Source organism: Symphalangus syndactylus, chromosome 11, assembly GCF_028878055.3.
Source record: "Symphalangus syndactylus isolate Jambi chromosome 11, NHGRI_mSymSyn1-v2.1_pri, whole genome shotgun sequence".
NCBI lineage: Eukaryota > Metazoa > Chordata > Mammalia > Primates > Hylobatidae > Symphalangus > Symphalangus syndactylus.
Genome location: NC_072433.2, coordinates 17,273,060 through 17,290,816, shown reverse-complemented (window position 1 = coordinate 17,290,816; position 17,757 = coordinate 17,273,060). Strand labels below are relative to the sequence as shown.

At 41.2% G+C, this 17,757-nt stretch overlaps 1 protein-coding gene across 3 annotated transcripts in view; it reads left to right on the top strand.

Moving 5' to 3' along the window:
* DDX46 (DEAD-box helicase 46) overlaps nucleotides 1-17,757 on the top strand; it is a 75,848-nt gene that overhangs the window by 56,061 nt on the left and 2,030 nt on the right. The window contains exons 17-23 of one of the 3 annotated variants that reach the window (XM_055233043.2): nucleotides 1,668-1,805; nucleotides 2,142-2,291; nucleotides 6,888-7,061; nucleotides 7,292-7,294; nucleotides 7,955-8,173; nucleotides 9,340-9,484; nucleotides 17,541-17,614. In XM_055233043.2, the coding sequence (XP_055089018.1) occupies nucleotides 1,668-1,805; nucleotides 2,142-2,291; nucleotides 6,888-7,061; nucleotides 7,292-7,294; nucleotides 7,955-8,173; nucleotides 9,340-9,484; nucleotides 17,541-17,614 (903 nt within the window). Of the gene's footprint in view, nucleotides 1-1,667; nucleotides 1,806-2,141; nucleotides 2,292-6,887; nucleotides 7,065-7,291; nucleotides 7,295-7,954; nucleotides 8,174-9,339; nucleotides 9,485-17,540; nucleotides 17,615-17,757 lie in introns of all 3 variants that reach the window. The other 2 variants (XM_055233042.2, XM_063611563.1) reach the window with 2 other exon arrangements.

Below are 17,757 nucleotides of genomic sequence, written 5' to 3'. Positions count from 1 at the left end.
CCACTCCTGGCTTATTTTTTGTATTTTTAGTAGAGACGGGTTTTCACCGTGTTAGCCAGGATGGTCTCGATCTCCTGACCTTATGATCTGCCTGCCTCAGCCTCCTAAAGTGCTGGGATTACAGGCGTGAGCCCCTGCACCCGGCCAAGGTATTTCTGAATTAAAATCTTAAACCATGTTTTAAAATTCATAACAGTTGGCTGGATGCGGTTGCTCACGCCTGTAATCCCAGCACTTTGGGAGGCCAAGGCGGGTGGATCACCTGAGGTTGGGAGTTCGAGACCAGCCCGACCAACATGGAGAAACCCTGTTTCTACTAAAACTGGGTGTGGTGGCATATGCCTGTAATCCAAGCTACTCGGGAGGCTGAGGCAGGAGAATAGCTTCAACCCGGGAGGCAGAGGTTGCGATGAACCGAGATTGCACCATTGCACTCCAGCCTGGGCAGCAGGAGCAAAACTCTTGTCTCAAAAAAAAAAAAAAAAAAAAAAAATCGCAACAGTTGACTGGGTGAGATTGTTTTTTTGGTTTTGTTTTTTACATTTTTGTGGAGATGAGGTCTTGCCATTTTTGCCCAGGCTGGCCCCAAACTCTTAAGCTCAAGCTATCTTTCCACCTCTGCCTCTCCAAGTGCTGGGATTACAGGTGTGAGCCATTGCACCCAGCAAGGTCAGATTGTTTTGTGAAGATAGCAAACTCTGGCGAGACTCCATCTCAAAAAAAAGGAAAAACAAAAAACAAAATCAATAGGTATGACCACACAATTGTGCATTTGTGTAAAATTACATATGTTTCTTTTTTTTTTTCTTTTTTTGAGACAGAGTTTCACTCTTGTCACCCAGGCTGGAGTGCATTGGTGCCATCTCACACTCACTGCAACTTCTGTCTCCCAGGATCAAGTGATTCTCCTGCGTCAGCCTCCCAAGTAGTTGAGATTACAGGCGTGCACCACCACGCTCGGCTAATTTTTTTGTGTTTCTAGTAGAGATGGGGTTTCACCATGTTGGTCAGGCTGGTCTCGAACTTCTGATCTCAGATGATCCACCCCTCCCCCCGGCCTCCCAAAGTGCTGGAATTACAGGCGTGAGCCACTGTGTCCAGTCAATTGCATATATTTCTACCTCTGTGTAAAGAAATTAGAAATTTTGTAGTTTGCTTGTGTTATTTTAAAATATTAAACTTGGGCTGGGCACAGTGGCTCGTGCCTGTAATCCCAGCATTTTGGGTGGCCAAGGCGGGCAGATCACCTGAGGTCAGGAATTTGAGACCAGCCTGACTGACGTGGTGAAACCCCGTTTCTAATAAAAATACAAAAATTAGCTGGGCATCGTGGCAGATGCCTATAATCCCAGCTACTCGGGAGGCTGAGGCAGGAGAATCACTTGAACCCGGGAGGCAGAGAGTGCAATGAGCCAAAACTGCGCCACTGCACTCCACCCTGGGCAACACAGTGAGACTCCATCTCAAAAAAATAAAAAATAAAAATTAAATTTGGATATTTCACTTTGAACCATTAAGTAATTTAGTAAGACTCTTTCGTGGCTTTTAAAATTCTTGAGTTAATGTTAATCTCGAGGATTTATTAGGTGGATCAGATTTTATCTTGTGATCTAAGTAGGATCCATCTTGTTAGTGTCTAATAATTGCACTTTTTCATCATTCATTAGGGTTATGCTTATACTTTTATCACAGAGGATCAAGCTCGCTATGCTGGTGACATAATTAAAGCTCTTGAGTTGTCAGGGACTGCAGTACCTCCTGACTTAGAGAAACTGTGGAGTGATTTCAAAGATCAACAGAAAGCTGTGAGTTTTTTAACCCATGTTACTCTTCTAGAAATCATTAATGTGACTAAACCTTGATTATTTAATTCTGGGAAATCTTTTTTATTTAACACTTGGAAATTTTGATAGGACTATTTTTATTTCTCTCTAGAGGGAAAAATGAGTGAAAGCTAAAATCTTATCTTATTCTTGAACTTAGTATTTTGTGGTGTCTACGTAGAGCTCTTAGTTTATCTTACATGCTAGATGAAGTGTTTTTATTACATTGACATACACCACCTTGAAAAATAATTAGTATGAATTCCTAAACATTAACGTTTTTACTATGAGATTAACTTTGTTTTCTTTTTTTGAAAGGAGGGGAAAATAATTAAAAAGAGTAGTGGGTTCTCTGGTAAGGGATTCAAGTTTGATGAAACAGAACAAGCTTTGGCTAATGAGAGGAAGAAGTTACAAAAAGCAGCTCTAGGTCTGCAAGATTCAGATGATGAGGATGCTGCAGTTGATGTAAGTACTAGGTATTCTCTCATTCTTAATTGAAGCAGTTATTTCTTTTGTACTGGAGGTCTTGCCATATGCTTATCAAGATAGACAATCATCGGAAACCTTCTTTACTAGAGGTTGGTCCAGAACAGTTTTGGAAAATCTGCCTACTACATACCAATACCCCTCCTCTTAATATATAGATCACTCATTAGCACTTCAAAGGATGAGAAAAGTCTTTTTTTTTTTTTTTTGCGATGGGAATCTCGCTGTGTCTCCCAGGGTGGAGTACGGTGGCGTGGTCTCCACTCACTGTAACCTCCACCTCCCGGGTTCAAGCAATTCTCCTGCCTCGGCCTCCTGAGTAGCTGGGATTACAGGCATCCACCACCACGCCTGGCTAATTTTTGTATTTTTAGTAGAGACGGGGTTTCACGTTGCCCAGGCTGGTCTCAGACTTCTGACCTCAAGCAATCCACCTTCCTCGGCCTCCCAAAGTGCTGGGATTACATGCGTGAGCCACCTCATCTGGCCATGGATGTGAAAAGTCTTTAAAGAATCTTGTTTAACTTTGTTAAACCCAGAAATTCCCCAACATACCTGGTCTCAGAACACTTTTGGACATATCCTGTTAAACTTAAGTTCAGAAAATAATGTTGGAAATCAGAAATTCAATCTGATCTTATCATTAGGAAATTGACTCCAAGAAAAGATGTTAGGTCCAGGACCACAGTGGGAGTTAACACAGTCAGGACCAGAACCCAGTTGTCCTATTAACCTTAAGCCATTTTTTTCTAGGATACCATACTAGCTCAAAAAATTAGCCGGGCGTGTCTTGCTCTGTCACCCAGGCCGGACTGCAGTGTCGTAATCTCAGCTCACTGCAACCTCTGCCTCCCGGCTTCAAGCGATTCTACTGTTTCAGCCTCCCGAGTAGCTGGGATTACAGGCACCCGCCACCACACCCGGCTGATTTTTGTATTTTTAGTAGAGATGGGGTTTCACCATATTGGCCAGGCTGTTCTCAAACTCCTGACCTCAGGTGATCCACCCGCCTTGGCCTCCCATAGTGCTGGGATTATAGGTGTGAGCCACTGTGCCTGGCCAATAAAGTCTTTTTTTTTTTTTTTTTTTTTTTTTTTTGGAGACAGAGTCTCGCTCTGTCACCAGGCTGGAGTGTAGTGGCTCCATCTTGGCTCACTGCAACCTCCGCCTCTCAGGTTCAATCGGTTCTCCTGCCTCAGACTCCCGAGTAACTGGGATGATAGGCACGCGCCACCATGCTTGGCTAATTTGTTTTTATTTTTACTAGAGACAGGGTTTCACCATGTTGGCCAGGATGATCTTGATCTCTTGACTTCGTGATCCGCCCGCCTCGGCCTCTCAAAGTGCTCAGATTACAGGCGTGAGCCACCATGCCCAGCCAAATTTCATTTCTTTAATTTGTCTGTTACCATGTAACAAATCAAAACTTAGCAGGTTAAAGCAATAAACACTTATTATCACATAGTTCCTTAGGGTCAGGAAATCAGGACCAGTTTAGTCGGGTAGTTCTGGCTTAGGTGCTCATGAGATTGCAGTCATCTGCAGGCTTGACTGTTGCTGGATGATCCGCTTCCAACATCATTCACTTTGATGTTGATAGGATGCCTCAGTTCTTCACCTCTTTTCCTGTGCTTACCGACATGGCAGCTGGCTTTCCCCACAGTGAGTGATCCAGGAGAGCAAAGAGAAAGCTTTAGTGCTTTTTATGACTAGTCTCTGAAATTACACACTGTCACTTCCACTTTATTCTTTGTGGGGTTTTTTTTTGTCTTGTTTTGTTTTGTTTTGTTTTGGAAACAGTCTGACTCTTGCCCAGGCTGGAGTGTAGTGGTGCGAACTCAACTCACTGCAGCCTCTGCCTCCTGGGCTCAAGCGATCTTCCCACCTCAGCCTCTTGAGTAGCTGGTACTATAGGTGCACCACCATGCCCTGTTAATATATATTTTAAAATGTTTTTTTTTAGACTCGAGGTCTCGCTATGTTGCCTAGGTTGGTCTGAAATTCCTGGGCTCAAGTGATCCTCCTGCCTCAGCCTCCCAAAGTGATGGTATTACAAACATGAGCCACCATGCCCAGCCCACTTTCTTCTATTAGAAGGAAGTCATTAAGTCCAGCCCACACTCAGGAAAAAAGACTATTAAATAATCTGTAGCCATGTTTTAAAAACATCTGTCACTTTTTGACATTATGGTAGTTTCCTCTTTTCTGTGGTTTTAGTTGCCATAGGTTAACCACAGTCTGAAACTATTACAGTATTTTGAGACCACATTCATATAACTTTAATTACAGTATATTGTTATAATTGTCCTATTTTATTGTTGTTAATCTCTTAACTGTACCTAATTTATAAATTAAACTTTATCATAGATATGTATGTATAGGAAAAAAACAGTGTATGTCAGTGTGGTACTATCTGTGTTTTTAGGCATCCACTGGGGTTCTTGGAATGTATTCCATGTGTAAAGGGAAAACTGCAGTATTTTTAACTGTTTTTTAAAATCTTGTGATAAAATATGGTGATTGTTTCTTCGGGTGTTTAATATATAATTTTATGAAAAATATAAACAGTACTTAACATGAATAAAATCAAAAGTAAGGTTAGCTCTACCAGGTAGCATTGTATACTTCCCCCTTTCCTGATTTTATGAATTTGTTCAGATTGTAATACCATGAATGCTATTTAATTTAAAACAGTTTTACTCAGGTAAATGTTGAGTTTTAAAACTAGCTGATAACTAACCTCCTGTTGGTGTTTTTTGAGGGTTTTGTTTTGTTTTGTTTTTATGAGACAGGATCTCACTCCGTCAACCAGGCTGGAGTAAAGTGGCGTGATCTTGGCTCACTGTAGCCTCAACTTCCTGGGCTCAGGTGATTCTCCACCTCAGCCTTCTGACTATCTGGGACTACAGGCATGTGCCACCATGCCTGGCTAACTTTTATATTTTTTGTAGAGACAAGGTTTTGCCATGTTGCCCAGGCTGGTCTTGAACTCCTGGGCTCAAGTAATCCTCCTGCCTTGGACTCTCAAAATACTGGGATTATAGGCAGGAGCCACTGTATCTGGCCATAACTAAAACCCTTTAATAGGTAATAAATGTTTTAAGAAGAATCTAAGGCTGGGTGTGGTGGCTCATGGCCTGTAATCCCAACACTTTGGAAGGCCATGGTGGGAGGATAGCTTGAGCCCAGGAGTTCAAGACCCTCCTAGACAACATAGTGAGACCCTGTCTCTATAAAAAGGTTTTTAAAAATTAGCTGGACGTGATAGTGCACGCTGTGGTCCTAGCTACTTGGGAGGCCGAGGTGTGAAGAACCCTTGAGCCTGGGAGTTAAAGGCAACCGTTTCTCAAAAAAAATACAAAAGCTAAATGGACTGTTTTTATTTTAGTAAAAGAGCGTTGTAAATTAACCAATTAATTTTTAAGCCCTAAATAAGCTTTTCTGTGCATTTGAGATCTAGAAGATACAGCTTTATTAATCTAATCTCAGTTTCTGAAGGCGGCTTGTATTTCTGTAATCAGTGATATCCGTAGTCATTGTTGGGCAAAGGGCATTTTTAAAAAGAAATGCACATAGCAGGCTGGGCACGGTGGCACACGCCTATAATCCCAGCACTTTGGGAGGCCAAGGTGGGCGGATCACGAGGTCAGGAGATTGAGACCATCCTGGCTAACAGGATGAAACCCCATCTCAACTAAAAATACAAAAAATTAGCCCGGTGTGGTGGCGGGCACCTGTAGTCCCAGCTACTCAGTAGGCTGAGGCAGGAGAATGGCGTGAGCCCACGAGGCGGAGCTTGCAGTGAGCTGAGATGGCGCCATTGCACTCCAGCCTGGGAGACAGAGCGAGACTCTGTCTCAAAAAAAAAAAAAAAAAATGAAATGCACCTAGCAGTAGGGCTCATGTGTCTCCTGTCAAAGCGAAGCTTTCATCATTGCGGTTGCCTTGATGGGGAAACAACCTGCATTTCTTTCCTTTCTTGATTCAAAGGAATAAGGGAATAAGCCTTTTCTGGTTCAGTTACCCAGTTTTTAAGGCAAATCCAATTGGATTTTATGGGTTGGGAAGAGTTTTGAGAGCTTTGCCTTAGGAACATGTTATACCACTCCCCCTGAGAATTATTGACTATATTTTTAGTTGGCCACTGACCTTGAGTTATAGTCCTTTTTCCAGCCTCTTTCATTGCGGTATAATTTGGTCTCAAGGCCTGAGCCCTGGGGCAAGTCAGCTGCATCGTATTGGCTGTTCTGTCTTGAAAGCACATGTTTCCTCATTTATTGAACAGGGATGAAGTTTCTGGTCCTCTCAGGAGTCTGATGACGTGGTTCATGCAATGTTGTTTCTCTGTTTTCTATTTTTCTCCCCACCATAGACAACTGATTTTTTAAATGAAACTTGACTTTTAACAAATAGGTGGTATATTTTCCCATGGATCTGTGTAGTAGGATTTCTGTAAATATAACTATCTGATTCCAGCCTTTTGGTGGAAACATTCCTTATTTATTTCTGTAGAATAACTTAATTTGGTATTTCTAATTCAGTTTTTTACTAGTCCTTTTTTTCCTTTTGATCTAGATTGATGAGCAAATTGAAAGCATGTTTAATTCAAAGAAGAGAGTAAAGGATATGGCTGCTCCTGGAACATCAAGTGTTCCTGCTCCAACTGCAGGAAATGCTGAGAAATTAGAAATTGCTAAGAGATTGGCTCTTAGAATCAATGCCCAGAAGAATTTGGGCATCGAGTCTCAGGTATTAAGTAATTTGTTCCAAGTCTCAGTCAATACTTTTAAGAAGTTCTTTGATTTTACTTTTCACGAATTATGTTAAGCACAAGTAAACAAGTTGTCCTAGACATTGAGTTTGTGAGAATTTAACATTCTCAGTACAGAATTTTTTGATAATTGCATTTGGATGATTTCTCTAGTGGTATTAACTGAGGACTTAATGCCTATTCTAGAATTTCTAACTGTTAGCCATAGGTAGTTTTATAGGGTAGTATTCTGATGAGTCTTAACAAAATCTTAAAGATATATTAATAATTCTCCTTTTCTTTCTTTATCTGCTTTTATTGGGCACACAACTCCCTGGATATACAAACACCCAGTTACATGACTCAAATTAATATGGTCTTAAACAGTGGAGAAATGTGATTTTTAAATATTTCACATTATCTTTTTCTTGGAAGCTTACTTGTTATTTTGAAGCTTTTGAGGCAGTCATTAACTATAATGTTTGTAATGTTGGGTTGGGTCATAGAGATGAAGGAGCTCAGTGATGGTAGTAGTACAAACATTCAAATCGGAGGAAACTCCTAGGAGTTAGAGTATGCAAATGATTTTGGAAATATTTACTGTGTCTGACATCAAGAGTTAGCTAATTATCAACTACATCTCTATGATCTAGTAGAATATTTAATAGAGAGTTGAATGTTCTCCAGTTTTCTTATCCACAAGGAGGTACGTTAAACTACATTATAAATATATATTGCTAAATCACACATATCAATGAGACTATGCATTAGAAAGGTTATTTATTAAACTTGCATACAAAGTTAGTAGCTTTTCAGAGAATAATTTGTGGTGTGGTCCCTATTCTTGTCTCTGCCCTCGTTTGAGATTTAACTAAGTCTTCTTTAACTACAGGATGTGATGCAGCAGGCCACCAATGCAATTCTTAGAGGTGGCACCATTCTGGCTCCCACTGTTTCTGCAAAAACCATTGCAGAACAACTTGCTGAAAAGATCAATGCCAAGCTCAATTATGTGCCTTTAGAGAAACAAGAAGAAGAGAGACAGGATGGTGGACAGAATGAATCTTTTAAGAGATACGAAGAAGAATTAGAGATCAATGACTTCCCACAGGCGAGTAACAAGTTTAAACCTTTTTTTATTGTGAAGTAGAAACTTCTTTGGAGGAAAAATCTCATCTTTAAAACCCATGAACATTTTAATAGCTCCTTCACTCTTTACCTAAATGGAGGATATAACAATAGAAATTTGATTTTTATGAGTATGTTCAAGGTACATTAGGATCTAAATGAACTTATGATGCAGGTGTGTATTAATAATGATCTTTGTTTTCTTTGTTTGTTTTTTTTTGAGACGGACTTTTGCTCTTACCGCCTAGGCTGGAGTACAATGGTGCGATCTTGGCTCACCTCAACCTCCGCCTCCTGGGTTCAAGCGATTCTTCTCCCTCAGCCTCGCGAATAGCTGGGATTACAGGCATGCGCCACCATGCCCAGCTTATTTTTGTATTTTTAGTAGGTTTCACCATGTTGGTCAGGCTGGTCTCGAACTCCCGACCTTAGGTCATCTGCCCGCCTCGGCCTCCCAAAGTGCTGGGATTACAGGCTTGCACCACCACGCCTGGCTAATTTTTGTATTTTTAGTAGAGACGGGGTTTCTCCATGTTGGTCAGGCTGGTCTCGAACTCCCAACCTCAGATGATCCGCCTACCTTAGCCTCCCAAAGTGCTGGAATTACAGGCGTGAGCCATCACGCCCAGCCAATAATGATCTCAATATTGACCATAGGGCCCGGTGAGGTGGCTCACGCCTGGAATCCCAGCACTTCGGGAGACTAAGGCGGGTGGATCACCTGAGGTCGGGAGGATCACCTGAGGTCGGGAGGTCGAGACCAGCTTGACCAACATGGTGAAACCCCGTCTCTACTAAAAATACAAAAATAAGCTGGGCATGGTGACACATGCCTGTAATCCCAGCTACTTGGGAGGCTGAGGGAGGAGAATCACTTGAACCTGGGAGGCGGAGGTTGCGGTGAGCCAGGATTGCACTGTTCGTTGTACTCCAGCCTGAGCAACAAGAGCGAAACTCCGTCTCAAAAAGAAAATATATATATATATATATATATACACATACATATATATATACACACACACACACATATATATACATGTACATATACATACCATAATATGGTATCAGCCAGCCTAGTCTTTGTCAGCACTCCCGGATTTTTTTGTCCTATTATGAAGTGATTTTTCTTTTCCTTACGTTTTCTTTTAGACTGCTAGATGGAAAGTTACCTCTAAGGAAGCTCTGCAGAGAATCAGTGAATATTCTGAAGCCGCAATTACAATCAGAGGAACCTACTTCCCTCCTGGCAAAGAACCCAAGGAAGGCGAGCGGAAGATTTACTTGGCAATTGAAAGTATGTGCTGTTAGTTCTGTTTCAATCTTGAATTTAGATCAAGGTTGATGTAGATGTAATAAATGCAAAGAGCATGTGAGGTCAATTCTAGAGAGAACTGAAAGTAAGGAACACCTCTGAAAAAAAAACTTATGACATTTGAGGTCTTTATATAGAAGAATTTCAGTACATATGCAAAGGTAAATGATCTGTTTGTGAGACTCAGTTTTGGCAATTTGGTCAAATTTGAAAATTCAAAGAAAACTTACATTTTAAGGACTGACCTGTTTATGCTTCTGTAAGTGGAATATTCTGGCCTAAGTTTAGGTTGGAAAGTAAATCAAGTGTATTAGTTCACTTAATGAATGTTTATCTAGGCAAATATTGCCTGTGAAATTATGCCCATGAAAGTTTATACCTTTAACAAAATAACAAGTAGACAATGCCACAACCTAACGGATATAAGTAATACATTATCTAACAGCAGTCAGGTTTGGTTTTTAACTTTATTTCATACATTAATGAATGAATTCATTCCAGAGGCAATTTCCATCTTTATTTATTTTGAGACAGGGTCTTATTTTGTCTGGCTGGAGCACAGTGGTGCAATCTCAGCTCACTGTAGCCTCAACCTCCTGGGCTCAAGTGATCCTCCCACCTCAACACCCCCGAGTAGCTGGGACTACAGGAACGTGCCACCACACCTGACTTATTTTTTTGTAGAGACAGGGTTGTGTTATGGTGCCCAGGCTGGTCTCAAACTCCTGAGCTCAAGGGACCCGCCCCTGCTCAGCCTCCCAGAGTGCTAGGATTGCAGGCATGAGCCAATGTGCCCAGCCTATTTTGTTTTTTCTGATGTGTTACTCTACTGCATAGTAGGACAGCCTGTCACATTTTATTTATGTTTTTGATTTTTGTTTTGTTTTGTTTTGCTTTTTCCCCCGAGATGGAGTCTTGCTCTGTTGCCCAGAGCTGGAGTGCAATAGCTTGATCTTGGCTCACTGCAACCTCCACCTCCCGGGTTCAAGCAGTTCTCTTGCCTCAGCCTCCCAAGTAGCTGGGATTACAGGCATGCGCCACCATGCCTGGCTCATTTTTGTACTTTTAGTAGAGACGGGGTTTCCCTATGCTGGCCTGGCTGGTCTCAAACTCCTGACCTCATGGTCCACCCGCCTTGGTCTCCCAAAGTGCTGGGATTACAGGCATGAGCCACCGCGCCCAGCCCACTTTATTTATGTTTAATCCGAGCATCTTTGTTATTGACATTTTAAGTGGTTTTTGTTTTTGTTTTCTGACATTTTGTGAAATGGAAGCAAGACAGAACTAGACTGCTAGATAATAGAACCGTCTGTTCTGGCTTCATTTCCTTGACACCATAGCATTGTTGTCAGTACAGGGTGTGGCACTCTATTGCCCAGGCTGGAGTGCAATGGCACGATCTTGGCTTACTGCAACCTCCGCCTCCAGGGTTCACACGATTCTCGTGCCTCAGCCTCCTGGGTAGCTGGGACCACAGGCATGTGCTACCGTACCTGGCTAATTTTTGTATTTTTGGGTAGAGATGGGGTTTCACCATGTTGGCCAGGCTAGACCTCTTACTTTTTGATTGTACTGTCTCCATTTGGAACTATTTTTAAAATCTGTAGCAGTCTTTTGCTATTTAGGACTTACATTGAGGTAAAATTCATATAACAAAAGTTTGTCCATTTTAACCATTAAAAACGTACAGTTCAGCCTTCAGTACCTTCGTGAAATTTAAACAGGATTCAGTGAAAGCAGTGCTTAGAGAGAAATTTCTAGCTGTAAATGCCTGCATTATAAAAGATCTGTTACTGCCTTTTTTTTGGTTAGAGTAATCTTTTCTTTTCTTTTCTTTTCTTTTCTTTTCTTTTCTTTTCTTTTCTTTTCTTTTCTTTTCTTTTCTTTTCTTTTCTTTTCGACAAAGCCCCTCTCTGTCGTCCAGGCTGGAGTGCAGTGGCCCGATCTCAACTCACTGCAACTCCTACCTCCTGGGTTCAAGTAATTCTCGTGCCTCAGCCTCCCGAGAAGCTAGGATTACAGGCGCCCCCACACCACGCCCAGCTAATTTTTGTGTTTTTAGTAGAGACGAGGTTTCACCATGTTGGTCAGGCTGGTCTCAAATTCCTGACCTCATGTGACCCACCTGCCGCGGCCTCCCAAAGTGTTGGGATTACAGGCATGAGCCACTGCGCCCTGTCGTGTTAGAGCAATATTTTCTTATGTGCCATTTTGATTTGCTCTTGTTTCTGGGTTTTTTTTTTTTTTTTTTCTTTTTGAGAGGGAGTCTAGCTCTGTCACCAGGCTGGAATGCAGTGGCACAATTTCGGCTCACTGCAACCTCTGCCTCCCAGGCTTAAGCGATTCTACTGCCTCAGCCTCCCGAGTAGCTGGGACTACAGGCGTGCACCACCACGCTCAGCTAATTTTTGTATTTTTAGTAGACATGGGGTTTCACCATGTTGGACAGGATGGTCTCAATCTCCTGACCTCATGATCTGCCTGCCTTGGCCTCCCAGAGTGCTGGGATTACAGGCATGAGCCACCACGCCCGGCCTTCTTGTTTCTTTTGCTATATATATTTTTAGGTTTTTGTTTTTTTTTTTGAGATGGAGTCTCACTCTGTTGCCCAGGCTGGAGTGCAATGGCACAGTCTCGTCTCACTGCAGCCTCCACCTCCCGGGTTCAAGGAGTTCTCCCTTCCTTGACCTCCCTAGTAGCTGGGATTACAGACGCATGCCTGGCTACTTTTATTTTTAGTAGAGATGGGGTTTCACCACGTTGGCCAGGCTGTTCTTGAACACCTGACCTCAGGTGAACTGCCTACCTCAGCCTCCCAAAGTGCAGGGATTACAGGCCTGAGCCACCGTGCCCAGCCAGGTATTTTCTTGGTGGTTACTCAGTGGATTGCAATTAATATCTTAATTCATAATAACATAGTTCAATTAATGCCAACTCAGTTTTAATACTATACAAAAATTTTGCTCCTATATAGTCTCATCTATTTTTTTGTTGTTATTGACACAAAATTCCTGTATACCTTTTTCTAAGAGACAGGGTCTTGATCTGTCACTCAGGTTGGAGTGCAAAGGTGAGATTATAGTTTACTGCAGCTTCAAACTCCAGAGTTCAAGTGATCCTCTATCCTTGGCCTCCTGAATAGCTAGGACCACAGGCCTGTGCCACCATGCCTGGCTAATGAAAAAATTTTTTTTTTCTAGAGACAGGGTCTTGCTATGTTACAGTCTAGGCTTGGCTTGAACTCCTGGCTTCACGCTTACTCCCACATCGGCCCCCCAAACCTACCCATCTTTTTTTGAGACAGAGTGTTGTTCTGTCACCTGTCCTGGAGTGCAATGACCCAGTCACAGTTCAAGCAAGCCTCCCACCTCAGCCCCCCATTGAGCTGGGACCACAGGTGTATGCCACTATGTCCAGCTAAATTTTTGTATTTTTTGTAGAGATGGGTTTTCACTATGTTGCCCAGACTGTTCTTGAGCTCCTGGGGTCAAGTGATCCTCCTGCCTCAGCCTCCCAAAGTGATGGGATTACAAACGTGAGCCACCATGCTGGGCCCAGACCTGTACATCTTCATACATTCTGTATTCTTCAACATAGATTCATAATTATTTTATGTAATCATACAGGAAATAAAGAGAAGTTACAAACTAAAAATAATACTGACTTTTATATTTACCTATGTAGTTATCCTTCTGAGTATTTGTTTCCTCATTCAAGTAATCATCTAGGGTTCTTTCACTTCAGTCTGGAGGATTTCCTTTTGTATTTCTTGTAGGGCAGGTATACTAGCAACTAACTCAGGTTTTGTTTATCTGAGAATTTCTTAATTTCATCTTTTTTTATTTTGTTTTTTGACATGGAGTCTCGCTCTGTTGCCAGGCTGGAGTGCAGTGGTGCGATCTGGGCTCACTAAAACCTCTGCCTCCTGGCAGCCTCCCAAGTAGCTGGGATTATAGGCACGTGCCACCACACCCAGCTAATTTTTGTATTTTTAGTAGAGATGGGGTTTCACCATGTTGGCCAGGATGGTCTTGATCTCCTGACCTCGTGATCCTCCTGCCTTGGCCTCCCAAAGTGTTGGGATTACAGGCGAGAGCCACCGCACCTGGCAAATACAGCTGTTATGTTTTCCATGTTTTTGCCACTCTACCATTGAGTCATGGTAAGTTTCATACATATTTTTAAATGGCATACAAAGGATGTGTGTCCAGAACTAGGCAAACTACACTTTTTTCTTCATGTTTGTGACTATGAGAAACTGACTTAGATCTATTTGAAGTCACGTTTAAAAATGGCATCCTTTTGTGTATCCTGAAATACTTTTGGTCTGCCAATGACCCAGTATGTTTCTAAATCTTGTGACATTGTTTCTTATTACATAGTGAAATGGGGGTTGCTGACCCCTGGGTCTTCAAGCAGAGAAAACTTAAGCTGATGTGTTTCCGTAGTTGGAACTGGACAGGTCTTTGCTACTGTGTTAATTAGATCATACAGGCTGAAGACAATGATAGAGGAATGTGGCAATAAAACCTTTGGTGTACCTGGAGTCAGGATTTTATTTTCTGCTTGAATACATGGGTATCATGTAAGCAAAGATAATATTTTAACTGCTTGCCTTATAAAGAGGTAAGTGAGAGACACGATTATTTGCTTTGAAAAAGGATTCTTTTCGTAATTCATTTATTAATTTAAATGCAATGTTTGCTTGGTATGGTTTAATTGATAAATCAAATTTCAATTTATGTATAACTTTATCAGAACAATCTCTACTACCAAGTGATGTGAAGTGAGATATTCACTGATTCCACAGCTTCGATGTAGTTTTCCTTTCATCCAGAATGGTTCTGGTCATTTGTCTTCACTGTCAATTTACACTCAGGAAATAACGTCTACTTTTTATAATAATCTAAGCAAGTCTCCCCAGTAAAAAGGCAACTTTGTTGAAAGCAAGTCTTAAGAATAATCCAGAAATATAATGATAATGGCTGGGCGCAGTAGCTCACGCCTGTAATCCCAGCACTTTGGGAGGCCGAAGTGGGCGGATCACAAGGTCAAGAGTTTGAGACCAGCCTGGCCAACATAGTGAAACCCTGTCTCTACTAAATACAAAAATTAGCCGGGCATGGTGGCGGGAGCCTGTATCCCAGCTGCTCGGGAGGCTGAGGCAAGAGAATCGCTTGGAACCAGAAGGCAGAGGTTGCAGTGAGCTGAGATGGCACCACTGCACTCCAGCCTAGGCAAAAACAACGAAACTCCATCTCAAAAAAAAAAAAAAAAAGAAAAGAAAAAGAAATATAATGATACTGAATAAGAGCTAGGGTTTGGTAATTTAAGTGATCTAAAGCTTTTAGAATTTTCAGAGGTAATTAGATTTTTTAAAAGATCATTTAGTTTTTGAAACTCCAAACTCGACTAAACACTAACAGGATGAAAACAGGTGTTGCTACTGTGGAAGAAGCCTAGTGTCATCTGTTTCTAGTTCTGTAATTGGAGGGAACCCACTGCCTGGCTGGCTCCTTGGAGGCTCTGTTTGTCTCAGCAGCTCCAGGCCTCCCACCAGGCAAAGGGAAGGAGAACAGGAAGGACTTACATGCCTAGTCAGCCTGTATAATTTATATAGCCTGTTCTGTGACCCTCTCTTTTTACTGGTGGAGAATCCCTTAAAAGCAGCCAGAGTTGTTTTAGGACCAATGAAAGGAAATGCCCTTTTTTTCATAGCTGCTTGTAAACATATGTAACCTATTACAAGAAGTTACGTAAGTCAGAATTTAAACTGGTCCAAATTATCGGGCTCTGATAAAAGTAGGAAAATTAATTTTCCAGTTAAATCTAGGTGAGAGTGTCGTTTTCTTCTTTATATATATATAATATATATAATATATATATATATAATATATATAATATATATATATATATTATATATATATTATATATATTATATATTATATATATTATATATATATATATTTTTTTTTTTTTTTTTTTTGAGACGGAGTCTCGCTCTGTCGCCCAGGCTGGAGTGCAGTGGCGCAATCTCGGCTCACTGCAAGCTCCGTCTGCCGGGTTCATGCCATTCTCCTGCCTCAGCCTCTCGGAGTAGCTGGGACTACAGGCGCCCACCACCACGCCCGGCTAATTTTTTGTATTTTTAGTAGAGACGGGGTTTCACCGTGGTCTCGAGCTCCTGACCTCGTGATCCGCCCGCCTCGGCCTCCCAAAGTGCTGGGATTACAAGCATGAGCCACCGCGCCCGGCCGTTTTCTTTCTTTTTAAAGTTGCACGAAAATATCAACAAGCTTCACACGAACTCATACCAAGCAACGTGTTTTCTAAATTTCATTTTTGTTGTAATTTTCAGTCTGACTTGGGTCTTGATTCTTCTGTTTCTCTTCCCTTCCAGCACTCATCTTCCCCACATAGTTTTATAATGTTGTGGTTAGTGGCTAGTGGAGGTATAGGATTTAAATTAGATACGTTGCCATGACTTCATAGCCATACCCTTGGCCTTTTCCTTCCTGTTGTGAAACTGTTTCTCTCTCTCTTTCTAGCTCCATCTCTGTCTTTCTCTGGGGACAGAAAAGTTACTCATTTCTAATATGGGGGGAAATTTTCTCGTTTATTATAAATCTTTCCCTCATTTGTGTTTTTTTAAAATACATGGAATGATAAAAATATAGCTCTCTACATTGCAAACCCAGTCCTCCTTTTATTCTTAGACAATTCAATCTTTAGTCTTCTTTGATTCAGCCCTTTTTCTCTTCTCAGTGTGCAGTGTGGTGCCTATCTGTACTTACCTACTCACTGGCATTGTCCATTGGCTCCAGATTCTACCCAGCCTACCCTTGATGGCTCTAATCTCTGCCACTTCTAAACTTCTGGTCCATATTTCCATTGGCCTCATTTATATTTCCAATTGGATGTCTGATGAGCACCTCAACTACAGCAATTTTAGAATTAAATTTCACCCATTATCACTGTCCAAAAAACACCTGTTTTTCCTCCTGGAGTCAATACATTCTTTTATTACTTCTACCTTTTTTCACTTGCCAGCCAGCTCTTAATATCTTAATTTGTTTCTCTTTTTCACTGTTCAAATCCCATCAGAAAAAATATCTTGTCCATTCTACCTCAGAAGTGTGCTCTTGTGATGGTATAAATACAATATTGTGAGAGCACTAAGGAAAAAAAAACAACTCTGCCTTGAAGAGTCAGGAAAAGCTTCCTAAAAGTGGTATTTAAAAGTGAAGTTTGTAAACTACTTCCTTTTCATCCTGTTGTGATATCTTTACAAGGTTGTTTTTCTAGTCTGTAAGCTTTTAAAGAGCATGAATTTGTTCTTTATATGTTAAATGTCTCACAGTATGTGAGAAGTGAGTGCTTAATGTTTATGAAATTGATAACTGTGAATGAATGTCTGCAGCCTACCTCATCCAGTCAGCTATCTTGCCGTGTTCTTTCACACTCCTTTTCCAACCACGCTACACTTCTCTTATTCTTCAATAATTAAGCATGCTTGTCTTAACTCTGTACCATTATGCATGTAATTCCCTTTGCAAAATACTCTTCCTGGTATCTTTCCTCCGTGCAATAGGCTAGTCCTCCTTTCATTTTAAAGATTTTGTTCAGACGACACCCTTCGGAAACATTTGCAGACTTCAGTGAACATCATAAATGTCTAATAAATACTTGCTAAATGAATAAACCAAGGAAGTTATATTTCCCTTTAGCCTTCTCTTACTATCTTCTGGACAAATTGCTAATAGTCTTTTTATTCTACTCTTTTTAATCACCATACTAGGAACTCTTAACACATAATATGACCTCAGTGGTTACATTTGAAACTCTGAAAGTAATCAAAATAATAAGCAGCCATTATATAATGTGGGTAATGTTCCACCAGGCATTAAATGGCTATCTTGGCAGGCAGTACAATGTTTCTGAAAGTCACCTACAGTGTTTCTTCCTGGACCTCCGTGATATGGGTAAACACAGTGTAATTTTAGTAATGTGAATAATATGCTTTCCACTCAATCACCAGGTGCCAATGAACTGGCTGTGCAGAAAGCAAAGGCAGAAATCACCAGGCTCATAAAAGAAGAGCTGATCCGGCTGGTGAGTGAAAACCTTAAAGTTTCGTTTTAATAAGTGTTTTATTGAAATATAAATACAGACAAGTACTGCAATCATGAACATATAGTTTGATGAATTTTCACAAAGTAATAAGCATCCCAGTGTAATCACTACCCAGATCAAGA